At 41.5% G+C, this 17,885-nt stretch overlaps 1 protein-coding gene across 1 annotated transcript in view; it reads left to right on the forward strand.

The window, feature by feature from the left end:
• Positions 1-59: 59 nt before the first annotated feature.
• Positions 60-17,885, forward strand: part of LOC117716045 (serpin B4-like) — a 43,066-nt gene continuing 25,240 nt past the window's right edge. The window contains exon 1 of the mRNA XM_076940993.1: positions 60-277. Within this exon, the coding sequence (XP_076797108.1) occupies positions 60-277 (218 nt within the window). The remainder of the gene's footprint in view (positions 278-17,885) is intronic.

Here is a 17,885-nt window from a genome sequence, read left to right on the forward strand (position 1 = left end):
GGTGCTCCGTGGCTGGAGGCACATTTGTTTCAAATCTTCTGAGCTCTTCTTCAGGAAGCATGGGCCGTACGTGCAGCTTCAGCAGTCTGGTAGCAGATAGTCCCTTTCTCATAAAAAGACCACCACAGTGTGACAGCCAGAACTGTCCTGTGGTTTCTATAGAAATGACTGCTACCAAAAAGGTACTAAAGCCTCTTAAAGCAAAAGCCACCAGCGGTGATGAGGTGCATAGCTATGACAGTTCAGAACAGGAAAAAACCTGTTCTACAGACCTAAGGTAGGGTGAAAGCGGCTGACAGATGTTTAGGAGGAGTGGAAGCTAGAATTATGAACAACAGAAACCCTTATGGTCGTCCCAAAGGCCAGGCTTATGCATGCAGTTCACAGCCTGGCTTCCCCACGATGGTACCAGTACCTGTCTGAAGCTATAAAGACAGACTCATGTGCATTTATGGTAGAAGAAAATAGTTTTATGGCCACAGTTTTCTCCCTATTCTCATCATGCAACATGCCTTGCCTTAGTTGCAATTAAGTAATTATATCAGACGCAAAACCGTGAAAACTGGGGTGTAAAAAGTACGTTCCCAATCCCCACTTAGCCTTCAATAGTCTCATAAAAATAGTTTTATACAGTCAACCACATGGAACTAAAAGAGGTTTCCCTACCCTCCACTGTCTCTGCTCAGACAGTACTTTTTCCTCATGTGATCCAACACCAGCTGGAGTCTTTGATGGTTTGGAAGGCTCTTATCCTGTTATGACTGATCCTCCACCTCCTGATTTTATCTCTATCTCTCTTAAGATCCATCAGAAAAATATTAAAGTGTGTTTTTAACGGTTCTTAGTGTTTAAGAATTAGCTTCATTAAAGAAAAGTCTATTACTCATCCCCAGTTCAGCTCTATTATTTTCCCTGTTAGAAAGGAAGTGATTGTTTCAGATTTTTCCTTGAGAGTGGAAGGATCTCCATTAGCCCAACACCACCCTCCTCCTTAACAAGTCATTTGCTTCTTCTGTCCTGTGATCTTAACTTGGAGTTCTTGGATATTGAGCCACCGAGAAAACACGGGCATATGCCTTCTTTGTGGCGTGATTTTTAATGAGCATGAGAAGAAACAAAGCGTCTGCATCCATTGCCATTGACTTGACAACAGGTTCCTCAAACCTTCAGGGAAACCTTACCCAGAAAGTCCCAAAAGCTATCTGTCCAGAGGAAGAAAATAAAAAAAAGCATCCATGTATTGCCCCAAATTCTCTGCCACAAGGAGAGATCCAAAATGTTACAGGGCATTGCAATGGGTGCACGCTGGCTGTTGTCACATGGCTCCAGAACATCGGAACATCTCTGGAGTTCAAAGCAAGGCATGAGGAGAGATCTTGTCAGCATGTGATGAGAAGAGATGTTGAAGGCCTTAAATGACTGTAGCCTCTGCCACAGCTGCATTAATGCATAGGATGACAAACCCTGAGTGTCCAACGAGGCTGTGCAACACCAGCCTCTTAATGGGTTTTAGAAAAGAGTGGTCCTCTTTTCACAGGGGGGCCAAGTATCACAGGAGGTGTAGCTTCTTATTTATTCTTTTTACTCTTAGCTTCCCTAGGATGGAGCCCCATACTGAGATGACAATAATCACAGTGACTAGTTCATAACTTTCAACCTTCAATCTATATAATAAAATTTTAAAATGTATTATGGGGGAAAGTGGAACCGTGTTGCCAGGCAAAAAATCTGGAAAGACTGAGTGGATTTAGAAACCCTGGTATTTCTCGTATCTGAAAACAGTAGGAGTTTCATTTACTCCCTACCCAGTTCCTGTCTTGGAACATGTGACCACAACACCCCACATGAGGGTCGTGACCACTAGTCAAAGCATAGAGTTCTCCATGCTAATCAGGTATCTAGATGGGTTGGCCCAAAGGTTTAACCAATACTACGCTTTCTTTCTCAGACATTCCTTCCTACAAAAGATAGGAAAGCTCTGGTCCATCATGAGTTAGTCCTACGCATCCATTTTCCATGATGAACAAGGAGTAAACAGTTCAGACAAGCAAGGACTGTTTCTGTCATCAAGAAAAGCTGTGGGTAGAAGCCTTCCCTGCAGAACTCCCCTCTGCACTCTGGACACAGACACTCACCCCTACGCTAAGCAGGAGTTCAGCCTTCCCCAGCCACGGGCTCATTACTAGCCTGCATGACCCCCTTGTTCCTGACTCCACTTGTATCCCAGGGGCGACTAGATGCATGGGAGTTTGAGAACGCCTGCCTCCTCGGCCTCAGCCTGCACCGTTTCTCACTTGGGCTGGGGCCCCCATCTTAGGCTCTGTTCTGTCACCCCCAAACCCCAATGGTGAAGAAGATGGATTGTAGACTAGCACCCTCCTGTCTCATCTGCCTAAGCGGAGTTCACACACCCCAGCAGCAAGACTGAACTCAAAACGACAGAATACATATTATAATGATGTGGTGTTGGTTTTGCTATCTTTGTGTCTGAATTCTTAGTCTTTCTCTCAAATTTTTTTCAGAACAACGCTTGTTTTGGATCAGATAGTACTTGTGCTAGTTGTAACCAACAGTCCTTGTCAGATTGTTATAGGAGATTTTTCCAGAAAGACCTTCCAGGTAGACTGCAAGGACAATAGATGTTCACAAAAGTCTTTGAGTATGTGCTATGAGAGGAGCCTAGGTCTGGTAGGCTGGGTGCACACTTTTTTTATAGCTTGGAAACCAAGTTATTTTGTGATGTAGATGGTACTAGAAAACACAAAATTGAAGGTTGTTGTTAAATTAGTATTAACATATGCTCATAGAGGAAAACTAGAGATAGAGTGCATCTCAACTTTCTTCCTTCCCGAAACTTTTCAAAGTAATGGGGTTCCTGGAGCTGCTGCCCCATATCACCCCCAGTTTTGATAGCATTGAATACAAGGTAAAGAGTACATACTGATGTGAAGAAGAGATTCACCATGGGTTGAGAAGTTCTGATAGTATGCCTTTAAGTACATAAGTATATCTCCACTGTTATACATGGCTGAGAATTTTCAAAAGATACCACTTATCTTAAATCCTAGTCTGCCTTGGTATAATATACTTTTTCTAGAGCTCCACTTCTTTGGCATATACTTAGGTAGATATAGCAAGTATTTACACTTAATGACATTTCATAAACTAACACATGAAATTAAGAAAGAGCTGTAAGCATCAATTTTAAAAGAAATGGTGTAAAAATTTAGAAATTTTACCAAAATTTGGAAAATGTGGAAAGAGGGGGAAACTGGTAAGGAAAAGTCTCACAAGACAGGTGAGAAATCAAGTTGGCACCAAATAAAACAGACTTTCCTAGACTCAAGGACAGAGAAGAAAGCGGGAGATATGTATCAAAGGTGAATATAAAAGCTAAAATATTTCCTCATGATCATGGTCTATGTTTTTGACCATAGCCGACACTTAGAAAACATTCAATAACCATTTGTCAAAGAAAGCTGCTCACTTTTGTATTTGGAGTGAAGAAGGTATATTTAAGATCAAGGTAAGAAAAAGTGGTCAAAGGTTAGAATGACAGCTTGGAGCCCTGACAAAACAGCCTGTATCAGGCTTCCTCACCTTCTAGAGGCTGGAACATATCCCACTGTGAAGAAAACCAAGAGTGGGATGCTAAGGAGATATTTGCTTAGACTTGCAAAGTTCTTGTCTTTCAGACTTCCTAGGTACTTAGAATATGATATCCAAACCCAACTACAATTTTTTTCATCATGTTATGGTGAATCATTTTAAAAGAGGGCTTTTCAATAATATATTGCTACTCTTACTTCCCCATGTATACAACAATTCTTTCCGAAGAAGCTGTGTCATATAAAAACAAGGAATATTTTTAATTACCCAAAGTTCTTTCCATTTAGTCAGACTAGCCCTTAACAAAGACTTGCATATAAGACAACAGAAAACAGAAAGCGTGCTAGGACATACCCAAGAGAAATACCCAACAATGTCAATGTTGTGTTTTCCAAGCAGTGGAGACAACCTTTAAACTACAATGAGCACTTGAGAGGACTAGGGTGTGTGCTTCATGCACAAACCTTGTTACTTTTATCTAAGCACTTGAAAAATTTTTCCCAGGAAAGTCAAGAGAAATCAAAACATAAACTAAGACAGAACAGGCCTTGTAAAAGTATCCTATAAAGCACATCTACATACATTATTAAGAAACTAAATGATCTTCAGTTTGAGACATTTAAAATACATATTTAGAAAAGTGTTTATGTGAGGAATATAAAAAAGCTCAAAACCTAATCCCAGCACTTGGGAGGCAGAGGCAGGTGGATTTCTGAGTTCGAGGCCAGCCTGGTCTACAGAGTGAGTTCCAGGACAGCCAGGGCTACACAGAGAAACCCTGTCTCGGGAAAAAAAAAAAAAAAAAAAAAACTCAAAACCGAAAAAGGTTAAAGATAAGTAAAGGAGTAGTTGGAGAGATGACTTAATGGTTAATAACACTGGCTGCTCTCCCCGAGAATCCATGTTTGATTCCCAGCATCTACATGATAGCTCACAATCATCCTTAATTCTAGTTCATAGGGAATCAATGGCCAGTTCCAGACTCTAAGCATTCATGAGTTCCACACATATGCATGCATGCAGGAAAACACTCATACACATAAAATAAAGATAAACATTTTTTAATTTAAAAATAATAAATAAAAGAATGTTTACACCAGTATTGAAGAATATATATGAATGGTTATCAAACACGTAACAAAGTGTTTAACACCATTAGCCTGTATGAATTAAAGACACACAGATATATCACATTGCAACCATTTAAATGCAAATGTAAGCAAACCTGACTATTAGCTCATGATGCGGCTCAGTTGGTAGAGTGCTTGTCTAGCACACACAAGACTCTGGGTTCAGTCTCCTACATTGCATAGAGCATGACACGATGGAACATTTCCACAATCTTGTCACTCAGGAGGTCACAGAGGAGGCTCAAGAGCCTAAGGTCATCCTCAGCTACGTAGTGAGTGTACAATAAACAAGGCCAGCATGCTTGACGACACTCTCTCAAAATAGGAGGAAGAGGAGAGAAGGAAAGGAAAGCTATGGTAAAAGAACTAAGATTAACTATACCAGAGTGACAAGGATCTAGGATAACCAGTATCCTCCTACAATGCTCAGTTATGAGAAAAGCTGCTAGATTCCTTCAAAGTAAACACATTTACTCTGTAACATAGCACATCTGCTGGTGTATTTACTAAAGGGGGGAATCATGTCAATGGTGAGTATAGTAAAATTGATATTCTAAGAACAATGATTTCTCTGTTTTTGAGACAGAGTCTCACTCTTAATTTATTCCCAGGATAGCCTCAAAACTTCTTCTTCTTATGTGTCTCAAATTCTGGGATTTGGGGTGAATACCACCACTACAATCTGACCTTGACAACAGTTGATATAAGTGCTAGTCAGTGGATATCAGTCAAAAGAAAAGTTATGAATAAATGACACTGTACTATAAACAAAACTGAGTTCTAGCTCAGCCCAGGGTGAAAGGAGTGCTGTGAGACTTCCTCAGAGTGGCTCTATAGATGTAAAGAGTCAGGGTAACAAAAAAGAAATTTATTTCAAAGAGAAAAAGAGCCCTGGGAATCCAAAAATGGGTAAAGGGTAGTTGGAAATGAGGAAAAGACAGAAACGCTACACAGAGAAAACCAGGAAACAGACCACAGCTCTTACCCTAAATCCCTGGAGAGTAAGAGAAGCCAAAGCCACTATAGAAAGGTAACACAGACGATGAATAAATTATACAATGAATAAATTCACTGTTATTTCCAAACCTTAAATCCACTGGGCACCTGGCAGATTTGGTGTGTCAGCGGGTGTGTGAAAAGACAATACTGAGAAGGGAAGCCATTCAGTTCCCATCTTGAGAAGATCATATTTCTCTAGACTTAGTTACTTTGGACCCTGAAAGCAGGGAGCACTTGCAACTAACAGAAGCCTAGGATCATTCATGACAGCATCACTGTCTGGGACAGACAGAGAGCACCTGTGGAGGAGAAAAGGATCTCACGGATGGTCTGCCACAGCATCACAATGGAGGACAGACACGGGCACCTGTGGAGAGGATGAAGACCACAGAGATGGCGTACCACAGCATGACAGTGAAGGACAGACACAGAGCACCTGTGGAGAGGACAAACAGCAGACAAGACCCAAATGAGGAGTACTTTAAGCAAAACCTGAATGCCTCTGAAGTGCACGGCAGACCAGAAACCAATGGCCTTGACTGGCTCTGTCTTCAGCCCATGCAGCACCAGCTTTGTTAGGTACTTTTGTTCCTGAAGCTTATTCTCTCCTTTCTTAGATGAGCTGGGGATTAAGCTCTCAAGAGACAGCAACTTTCAATAAAGGTTTAAAAAGGTCCTCATCTCAACAGATGTGTCCATCCATTTTTACTTATAAACATGAAAACTATGAATAAAATGTAAATTTTATTCCAAAAGTCCCCACTCCTTAATAACTAAATCCAAAGATTCTGAAATGGTTGAAATGCCAAGGAGAGCAAAAATCTAATTTTAGAAAACAATCAATGACTTCAAAGACGGTCTAAACACTATCTGTGAAATCTAACCCGTACTAGCAAAGATATTTCTAGAATCCCTACATGAAAAAGATAAAAATGGTTACACACAGGAGCATCAGGAAAGAAAACAACTTTCATGAGAAAAACAGATTAACCAATGGTGAATAGAAAAGACTCAAGCATATCCCGCTCACTAAAACAGTGATGTCCTGTGATGGATGAGAGAAAAAGAAAAGAACAGTGTTAGAACCAACCAATAAACTCACAAGAATCAGCAAATACTGTTCAGATGTACGTTGTCTTAGCTGTCCAATTACAGATGCCCCTCGTAGTGATGAAAAAGGCACACGTTGCTCCCACAGCTGTGACTGAGCCATTTGATGAACTGGGAATTGCCTTGGCTGACATGGATGTCTGGTCCATCCACCATTGATCTCTTAGTTCAGGGGCTTTCCTAGTTTGCTTCTGTGAAGTGAATAATCATGTGTACCCTTTTGAAAATACCTTTAAAAATAGATAAATAAATCATTTTTGTCTTCTCAAAAAGCCACATGTAAGTTAGAAATAAAAAAGTACATATATCAGCAGAATAAAAGCTGTTCATATCAAACATGTAATTAACTTTATACCAAAAGGAGGAAGCTGAAAATTTCACCAGACTGAGGAGCACGAAGGGTATGCCCTCTTTTTATTTTATTCAATATAGTGCTTGAGTTTTGAGCAGAGCAACAGAAAAGTGAAGCGTATGCAGCTGAGTTCGCACAGGAACAGGTGTTAACATTATGCCACCCCCCCCCCCCCAGGGAACTGCAAATGAAGATAACAAGAGGGTATCAAATCCAAAGCATCGCCATTGCCCACTGCTGCTGAGGGTATGGAGCCGCCCACACCATGGTGAAAGGACTGCACACTGGTATCCTGTCTTAGAAATAACAATTTTTGCAATGTGTGAGCAAAACTTAATATATGTTGCTATGCAACCAAGTAAACATAGCCTCAGGTTTCAGGTCAAGTTGACTATTTAGTCAACAAATGCCTGCCTGCTCACAGAGTTTTGAGAAATCTTTTTTATAGTTGTCACATATTAGAAGTGATAAAATGCCCTGTAGAGTAGTTAAACAGTCATTCCACACAATGAAATAGTCATCACCAAAACAAAATCAGTCAAGCTATGAAAAGAAGTCGGAGAAGCTTAGACTCATATGGTAAAGTAGAAGTCGACATGAGACCTTTGAAAGACAAAGAGTTGCCAGGGGCCCAGGGAACGAGAGCAGATGGGGCAGACATGAATGGGTGGGGCACAGGGTACTGTTACAAGACACTGTGATGGAGGGTGCATACCTCTGCATTGGCTTACATTTAGCAGTTGTAGCACACTTGAGAAAAGAAAAAGAGAAAGAATATGTTCTGTGGAGCTGTGTAATGAGGTATGGGGAAAGGGGATGTCTCAGCCAGACCATGCAGAGGGACCAGCCTGCTATAGTATAGAATAGAGTTTATTCAGGGCATGAGGAGGGGAGTTAAGAAGGTAGTGAAGACAGAGAAAGGCAGAGATACACACGGGGGGGGGGGGGGGGGAAGGGGGGGGGGGGGGGTGGGGGGGGGAACGGAGGGGAAGGGAGGGGAGGGGAGGGGAGGAGAGGAGAGGAGAGATGTAGGGCAGGCCATGAGCACATGGAGAGGGGAAGGGAAGGGGTGAAGGGACAGAGGGATCAAGAGAGTAAGAGAGAGAGGAGTGGGCAAGCAGCCCCTTTTATAATGGGCCAGGCCTACCTGGCTGTTGCCAGGTTACTGTGGAGTGGAGTTTAGACAGAATGCTAACGACACTAACAAGATGTTAACACTAGAGGGAGCTGTGCTGGTATGAGAGAGAACGTGTGCACAACTACTCAGTGTGCTTTCTGCTAATTTTTCTGTAAATCTAAAACAACTACAAAAGATCCATTGATTGAAAAAAAATAATACTTCACTTGTTTTAAGCCTAAGGTTTAAGAAGACCAGAAAATATGTCTTATGTTTTAAAGAGTCTCGAGACGCCATTTCAAGGTCCCAGTGTCTTCATGGAGAAATCACAAGGAAGGGTCAGTGAAGATGCCCTGTAGCAATAAGAGCCAAGGAATCAGCAGACAGTGAGAACCACAGATCAGGCACTTCATTCTGTGTCCACTTATAAAAGCCCAGAACCATCCCAGGTTGCTTAGTGGATAACAGGTATCAGGGATATAAGTGAGAATGTGTTGCTGGAGTGTCTAACAGCAGCTGCAGCCATCACTGAAAGCAGAACAAGCCAGCCCCACTCTGGCACGTTCAAATTCCCAGCCCAAAGCCACTATTGTTAAGCCACTCAGGTTGAGAATCGCTTACTAAACAGCATGTGTTAGTCGATTTTCTTATTTCTATCACAGAACACCCAAGGAAAACACTCCATGGCAGGCATGGAATCAAGGAAGGGGGAAGGAGGGGAGGGGCAGCAGGAGAGGGAGGGAGAGAAAGAGGGCCAGAGATCAGAAGTGACCATGTGGGTGCTGCTGAGCTCAACTCAGCTAGGCCACCTTGACCTTACTACATGCACATTCTCCAGGTCCTCCCATGGGAAGGTTCCAGATGGCTCTTGATGCTGGTGTTATAAAAAAATAAAATAAAATAAAATAAACAAAGATAGTAGTAAAGAAACTCGTATTACTTACGAATCAGAGAACATTTTGAATTTCGGTTGTAATCCAGGTATCCATTACAGTGCCTGCACTAATTATACTGACAGCTACATGCTTTCTCACACGGGCATCCAATGGCTGCCGCTCAAGGAAAGCATGTTGCGATAGCAAGCACTTGTCACCTAGAGACCCAGGAGTATCCATCCATCTTAGGAATTGCCTTTGCTTGTTCAGCTGCCTGTTACCAATATCTTGGCCAAAGCAACATGATGCTGGATCTATAATCAAATGGAACATTCAGGGTGCCCAAATGAGGCATCTTTGCCAGTCATCTAGAGCCCCATTACATTCCTCTTCTGATAAAGACCCTCAGTTTTAGAAAATTTTAATTGCTTACTAGTAATAAGCTCCTCGCTGTATTTATCAACTTGAGAAATTTATCTCGAGAACCATTACCTCCCCACGCTATCTCAGTGCCATATTCTCCTCCAGGCTCCTCAATGGTTGTGTCCATAACATTTACGTAAGTGGGATAGAGAAACAAGAGCTGAGCATTTCAAAGAAAAGCTTAGTCTGTATATGAAGGGATAGTCATCAGGGTAAATGGTGAGCATTTGTGTGTTTCTATTATTTGAGGTTGGTGTACACAAAGTCTTGATGGAGGGAGGGTGGGCATGTTTGGGTCCGGGAGGAAATGATATCCTTGGTGGGGTCATAATAAATCACACACACACACACACACGCATGAACACACGCACAAACGCACGCACATGCACACATACAGGTACAAGGGTATGCTGTCATTTAGAAAGATAAATATAAAACCTTTAACATGTTAACATGTCCACTTAAAAATAAAAAAGTTACAGAACAGGGTACTTGAGTTAATAATGAGGAGGAAGCAAAATATCTCTAACCAACCCCCAAAGAAAGAATATAAAGCAATAGAATCAGCATTGGGGGTTTAAAGGTTAAAGGATGAATGGCATTGGGGAGGGGGGGGAACACACAAACTAAGAGGACCTTCAAGACCCAAAGGAAAGAGAAGGAGACGTTAGACCCCTGCTGGTTCTGGAGAATATGAATGTCTCTCAGTGAGCTATGACAGAGAAGACTACTTAGGCTTATTTCCTGAGCTAACTTGGGAAAATGCCTCTGGCCTCAGTTTCTTTTTTCAGTGGCCAATGAAACCGATTGGATGACACAATTTTCTGGAAAGCATTCTTGCTTTCGGTGTAAGCCTTCACTGAGGCCTATAGCTGTCTGTGTGCCTGGGCTGCCATTCAGGAAACTCACCAGAGAGCAGCTACTCACATGTTCCATGCATTTGCATTTTTCTCTCCCTTCAAAGCTTTTCTGTAATCACATTTCTGCTTGCTGCTCATTTCATACCTGGGGTCTGAAGAACAGAGACCAGTGAATGAACTGATTCCCACCCTTTACAGGATCAGTTGGCCTCTGTAGAACATGAAATGCTGAGATACTAATCAAGCCGGAGTTTACAAACTATCATTCTGTCATGTCCCGAGTGCGATATCAGAAAATTGCTCTGTTTCCCTGTTGATTGTCTCACAGGAAAGGGACAAACTAGAATTTCTTCTTCTGCTTACACAGCACGGCACAATAAATAGAGCTGACATGGCAGCCCTTGAAGTTCGTGTTTACTCAGTGTATTAGAGAACAAAGAGTCTCAAAATAATTAGAGCTTGCTCTTGGAGGATAAACAGTACGGGGCACTAATGTGCTGTGATTATGTTTCAAAAGTTCCAGGTTCCCAAAACAGCTTCACAGAGGAACAACACTGACACTTCTGGCAATCCTAAGCCTATCTGATGTCTTTATCTCTTAAGTTCCTTAGTTCCCCTTTATTTCATAGCTATTTCATGGGTAGATATTGCCAAAGGGATCGTTGAACCACACAGACTAGAATCAGTCTTGTTTAACCCATCCTCCTTACAGGACACAATCATTGGCACTCTGTTATGGTCTTTTTGTTGCTGTGATAAGTACCAAGAGCAAAAACCATTTGTGTAGGAAAAGGTTGGTTTCGTCTTTCAGCTTACAGTTAGTTCTTTTTAAAGTGATGTCAGGGCAAGAGCCCAAGACAGTTCCTAGAGGGAGGAAATGAAGCAAAGGCCCTAGAGGAACTCTGTTTACTGGCTTGCTCTCAAAGACTTGCTAAGCTCAGGACCACCAGCTCAGGGGTGGTACCATCCACAGTGGGCTGGGCCCTCCAACACGGACCATTAATTAAGAAAATTCCCCTTGCAGAATTGCCTATAGGCTAACCTTACAAAGGGAATTCATCAATTGAAGTTCCTGCTTCCCAGGAGACTCAAGTTAAGTTTACAAAAACTAACCCACACAGGCACCTCTGTAAGTGTGCAAAACAAGGAATTAGCAGCAATGACCTGAAAGAGCAACTGATGAGGTTGTGATTTGAATAAAAACAAATCCACCAGGGCTGGCTGCACTGTTCCCAGACCAGATTGCCTCAATTGCCAGAAGTTTCTGGAGGAGATTTAGCACATTCTCTTCACTTGCTTTACAGAAAATGAAGGATTTCAGCTTATAGATGTGGGAGTTTGAAAAGATCCAGATTTCACAGGGAGTAGACTGCCCACTTCAAAGAGCTAGATCTAATGTTGGTTAAAGAGTGGAAACCAGGGCTCCACCACATTACATCCATGGGATTTCCCTGCCTTGGTGTAAGCGCCTGTATTTTCTTTTCTTTTCTTTCCTTTAATGCTTATTGAAAAATAAACTATTCTTTTTTGTAGATTATTCTCTTATACAATACAGCTCAACCACAGTTTCCCCTTTCTCCACTCATCCTATCTCCCCACTTCCCTCTTCCCCAGATCCGATTCCTCTCCATTTTCTTTTTGGAAAGGATGCTCTTTATTTTCAACAGTGCCTGTGTCCAACTAAAAACCTCCTGTACAAAATTTTGAGTTATGGTCTTTCTCATTTCAAACATTTACAATGTTAAAAAAAAGACAGAAGGCATTCCTTGATGCATGTTTTGATAGTGAAATTGAAGGAGGGACTGCAGACCCATGGTTATAAGCTATTATTGATTGTGTATTGCCGTATCATAAGCATCACATTATTAATCATTATTATTTGAAGATATCCCCAAATCATTATGCCTTTAAAGCTTCTTTTCAGTGTAACTAAGTTATTTTCTTAATCAAACATTCTGACAGCATGTTGTACCAGTAGGAACTGGAGGTTTATGAAGTTACTTGGTTACATCAATTTGAGTTTTAATGAAGCAGTAACAGTTAGTTATGAAGGGGAAAGGCACCACTGGGCTCTATCTCATATTCCTGATACTCTGGCAACTAATCAACTCTGAATGGAGTTGAGTTGTATACCCAGTGGTAATCCCAGCAGGCTCTGATGTTCATTTCCAAACTTAGGATCATACAGATGACATTGATTAAAATCTCTGGAACACTAAGTATAAACAAAATTAATAACTAGAGGAAAGATTTGTGGCTGACAGAGGAAGGAGGGAAATGATAGGGGAATAAAGATGGGGAAGGGAAATGAGACAGGGTAGTGTTGTGTTTTATACAAAAGAAAGAAAGAACCACGAACATATTTGGTAGAGGCACAGTATGGTGAGGGAGAAGGGGGTGCCTCTGCAGGGTCCATGTTGAGGCATCCCTTCCCCCTGAGGTACCAGTCATATGACAGATACAGTACAAAATACAGATTATTTACGGCATGGGAAGGGAAGTTGAGGGAGTAGAGACAGAGAAACACACACACACCGGGTGGGGGAGTAGAGGTCAGACATGAACACATGCAGAGAGAGGGGGAGGGGAATGGGGAGAGAAGGGACAGAGAATGAGGAGAGGAAGAGAAAGAAGATAGGGAAAACACCTCCTTTTATACTGAGTTAGCTATGCCTGGCTGTTGCCAGGTAACTGTAGGGTAGAGCCTAAAAGAAATACTAACATCCATCCACTTTGGTTTAATTTAAAAAAGGAAAAACTAGAAAGAAGTGTTGGTGACACAGGAATAGGGTCATTGTGATCTTTATCTACTTCCTGCTGACTTTGGGACCATGTGTCTCTGGGAAACCTAAGAAAATGGGTATGAGGATGTTGGTCTGGTCTTAGGAGAATTGATTGTTTCCTTGCAGTCCAGGGCCTGTGGAACCATCTGTGGATAGAAAAAAAGCAGGTCCAGTTGAAGCATCCATGTCTGCTAGAGAAGACTAGAACATTTGTGGGTTGCTTCTTTGTAGCTGTCCTGGATGTAGATTTTGAGTAAACACCTGGACTTGGCAAGATGCAGAAACACACACACACATTATCGGGAGAGAATAAAGATAAGTACATTTGGGAGGAAAACAATTTCTTAGGCGGACATTTGAAACTACATTTAAAATCCTTAGGTCTTGGTGGTTGGGGAGTAAGGGAAGTCCCAATCACAGGACAGAAGAGAGGAATCTCACACTCTGGAATAGATAGCAAGTGTTAACTTAGGCTATTTATTGGCAGGTGACCCTAACTGGATGGAGTCTATTTGGTCCACGAGAGGGAGAGCTGACTGAGTTTCCTGTAACTTGTAAGTTTATAAAACAGATAAATTTGGTAACATCTTGAAAAATCTTTCAGATGAGCTTAGGAAAGACAAACAAACCTTTTGTGGAGCAGAAGGACCAAGAAGAGTTTTTTCTTTCCATCTAGGAGACTGAATAGATTACATGTAAAAAAACAACTAAAGGAAATTCAAAATCTTGACCTTATGAATATGATAGTTGATCATATAGTTTAGCATAAGAAATACCTTAAGTGTATAATTAAGAGGCAACCAAAGGAAACTTAAAATTTGAACTTATGATTATACAGTTGGATCATATAGTAGAATGTTTTATTAGAGTTAGTCTAATTTACAAGAACTATACCGATTCATGGTAGGACAGTGGCATAGCAAGAAGAAAAAATATGAAGCATTTAGTCATTGGAAACAATTTAGATAAGGAAGTAACTGAAGGTTACATCTGTGAAAGTTTATATATGAATTTGTATATCCTTTATCATGAAGTCTATGAGCAAGGCAAACCTGACTGTCTTTGATAAGAAATCCGGCAGTCTTAGCTGGTTAACAAAATGACTAATGAGCCAACATAGTGCTGGATTTCCTTGGGGTGAGGAGCTAGGTCTGTTTTCTAGCTGTCAAGCTTAATTGTTAATGTAGTCAAAAGTCTGGGAAGAATAAATTATAATCTAGGTGTCATGCATTAATTAAAATGACAGAGGCCTGTCTATAGTCCACTACCTATACAGTTTCCAGGTCCCCGTGGTCTCTATGGCAACTTGGGCAGAGTCAATCTGGCCATGAGGCCCAGAAGATGAAAAGCTTTTTCCTGTGGAGTAGGTACGTGTGAGAAATGAGAAATGACCCACCTTGGTTTAGGCAATACTCCCTGGGTATCCTCTGTCTACAATGTAGGCTGAACCCTGGCAGCAGGCAAGGCAATGAAGCAGGGTTTCTCAGTGGTTATCATACTACAATCCAGGTACAATCTTTTCTCTGTGCCCCTATCTTCTGAGACCTGGGGGGGGGGGGGGGGTAAAAATGTCAGGATTTGGGAGTTTCTGTCATGATAAGTTGAAACATTTAACATTACATTTAGCGGATTTCTGACAAGATTGAGAGCAGTATTTATTAAGCATATCTGAGTTAAACAACCTGTGTTAGATTACTTGTCCAAGAATGGCAGTAGCAAAACCAATGCTAGCCTATAATTAAGTCAATGGTCTTTAATCTTTTACTTGGCACTGAAGCTACAGCGCTGCTTGGAGGAGAGTCACGTAACAACAGAAGCGTAGCAAAGACAAGCATTCAGACGAATGTAAGCGGTGCAGTGTGAGGGTTACACAGCGTGGCGTGGCTGTTGGCAGTGGCAGCGAGCGCACCAGCAGCTTCGGAGAGCAGAGGACTGGCAAGGGAGGCCGGGCAGAGAGCTGCACCTGAATCGATGCTCTGTCTCCTAGCAACTCCACTCAGGCAAGGAGAGCAAGTGCACTCTAGATGGTGCAAGAGAGCTGGCTCGTGCCACAAAATGCTGAAAGAATGGTGGAACTGAGCCAGCAGGGGCAGTGGCAGCCATAGTGCCAGAAATGCAGACAGGCAGGGAGTGAGAGAATGTGGAGAGCTGAGGATAGTCAGGCAGCAGCCACCCAGAGCAAAAGAGCAAGGGGCAGATGGACAAGCAAGGGGTGAGAGAATGAGGGGAGAGAGGAATGGCACTAGTGAGAGAGTTGTAAACGTTTCTTTACAAACTTCCAATTAAGTGGCCATGTAGAGATACTGCTTGGTGGGTATAGGGTCCAAATTTAGCCTGTGAATTAGACAAAAAGGTTTCCCAGTAGAGACATGGTAGTGAAGACCTTCCCTTTGGGTGAGGGATGTTATTAAATATTCCTACTAGCGTCCTGAGAAAAAAAAATAACTACAAGCATGCAGCTAAGTCTAGACTTACTGGATCATCACATAGAACCTAGTGTCTGAGTAGGCCATGAACCTATGGGAGAATGGTTTACCTACGCTTAGGATTTTTCTTCAGCAGTGAGAAAAAACTGCTTCTGAGAGGGAGGGGATCAAAGTCCTAAACTAGGGCATCAGCTGGAGGGATGGTCATAGAGAAAATTCCCATCTTTTAGAAGGTGAGCAAACCTCTTTGGGAGAATGGGCCTGCCCATCAACTGGAACCGGAATCTTACCAAACTGTGATCTGATGGCTGTAATTCCATGTGGCAGAGGGAAATGTGAACCTATTAGTTTCTAAATCTGAGAGTCTCAGCACCAATACTGTGTTTTATAAAAAAAGAAAGAAAGAGCCAGAATGTTTTGTAGAGGCACAGTATGCTGAGGGAGAAGGGAGTGCCTCTGCAAGTCCATCCTGAGGCATCCCTTCCCCCTGAGGTACCAGCCATACGATATATCTATACTATGATATAGTATAGAATAGAGTATGTTTAGGGTATTTGGAGGGGAGTTAAGGTGGTAGAGACAGAGAAAGGCAGAGAGAGAGAGAAAGAGAGAGAAGAGTAGAGGCCAGCCATGAACATGTGTAGAGAGAGTGGGGAGGGGAATGGGGAGAGAAGGAACAGAGAGGAAAGAGAGGAAGAGGGGAAGAGAGGGAGGAGGGGCAAACGGCCCCTTTTATACCCTATGAGTCAGCCAATGGGGCAGAGCCTAGAAGAAATGCTAACTAGTGGGAGAGGGAAATGAGAGGGTGAGGGAGGGAAATTAGAAAGTGTGGAAGAAGGGAAGTGTGAGAGTATGGGGGAAACATGTATAGAGAGGGTGGGGGAGCAAAATGAAGGAAGGTGGGGGACGGGAAGTGAGAGAGGATAGGGGAGGGAAGTGAGGGGGTAATGAGAAAGGGTGGAGGAAAGGGACCAACATATATAGCATTCATGTACAAAAAGACAAAAATTTACTCATAAAAATATTTTTGAGCTACAAAATATGAACTCTGACAGGCACTTAAAAAGCTATGTATATTTTCTTATATATTCTCATTATATATGATTGTGTGAAGTCTGCAGTTTTTCGTATACTTCAGTCAAAACAATATACTATAGCATACAGAATCCACATGAAAATATGTAAATCTGGTCAGACATTGTACTAAGTAAAACATTTAAAAAAATCGCAAAAATCGAAGTCAACACTTCTTTTTACCACTACTTCTTTTGGTTTGGAGAAATGAGTCCTTCTAATAAAAAATATATAACTTACACATGCACAAGATGTTTGTGCTATTCTAATGTTATTATGTTATTTTAGTTTAATGTGGTGTCATAAAATGTAATCTCAACTCTCAGGAGGCTTAGAAGGATTTTGAGTTTGAGGTTAGACTAGGCTGTACAGCAATTTTTATGCTGCTCTGAGATGCACAATATCCTTTCTCAAAATTAGTATGACATGTTTTATGTTTTTAATATACTTATAGTAAGCTTTCCTGCTTACGTTCCTACTGCAATGTATATTCTTAGAAAAATAGAATTACTAACTATGAAGAGTGTCCTGAAGACCCAATGCTACCTTGTTCATTGCTTTCTCCTCTTGTGGTTTGCTGTGTTGATCTATTCTCTCCCTTTTGCCATGTTATTACATCTGGTCTATATGTTTTGATCTAGTATTGCTGTAAGTTTTTTTCTCAACTAGTATATCAACAACTTTTCAGCTGAATTATACACAATTTATATCTTAACATAATTGCTTCTCCACTTTCTATTCCTATAATGCCAGACATCTAGGGTTTTTGTGCATTTTGAAAAACTAAAACTCAAATATTCCATAAACAAATGTGTGAATCATATGCACTCTAACTCCTGTCACCTGAGTCAGAAACGGTTGAACCCTTTGAACTCTGCCTATCTTATCATTGACCTACCCTGGGAATGTATTTTTTTTTATCTACTTCTGAAAGTCCTCTTCTTATCCATCCTCCCATCTGCCTCATTAATTCAGAATCTCTTGGCCTACGCAATTTTAAACATTCCCAGTGGGCCTGCTTGCTGTTACTTGTACTTCCTTACTCAGGATCAATTTATCTTTATCATTTCAAAATGCAGATTATTCATTCAGGTCCCCCAGGTGTTTACAAACCCTTGAAGAACCAA

This window comes from Arvicanthis niloticus, chromosome 10 (assembly GCF_011762505.2).
Source record: "Arvicanthis niloticus isolate mArvNil1 chromosome 10, mArvNil1.pat.X, whole genome shotgun sequence".
Lineage (NCBI taxonomy): Eukaryota > Metazoa > Chordata > Mammalia > Rodentia > Muridae > Arvicanthis > Arvicanthis niloticus.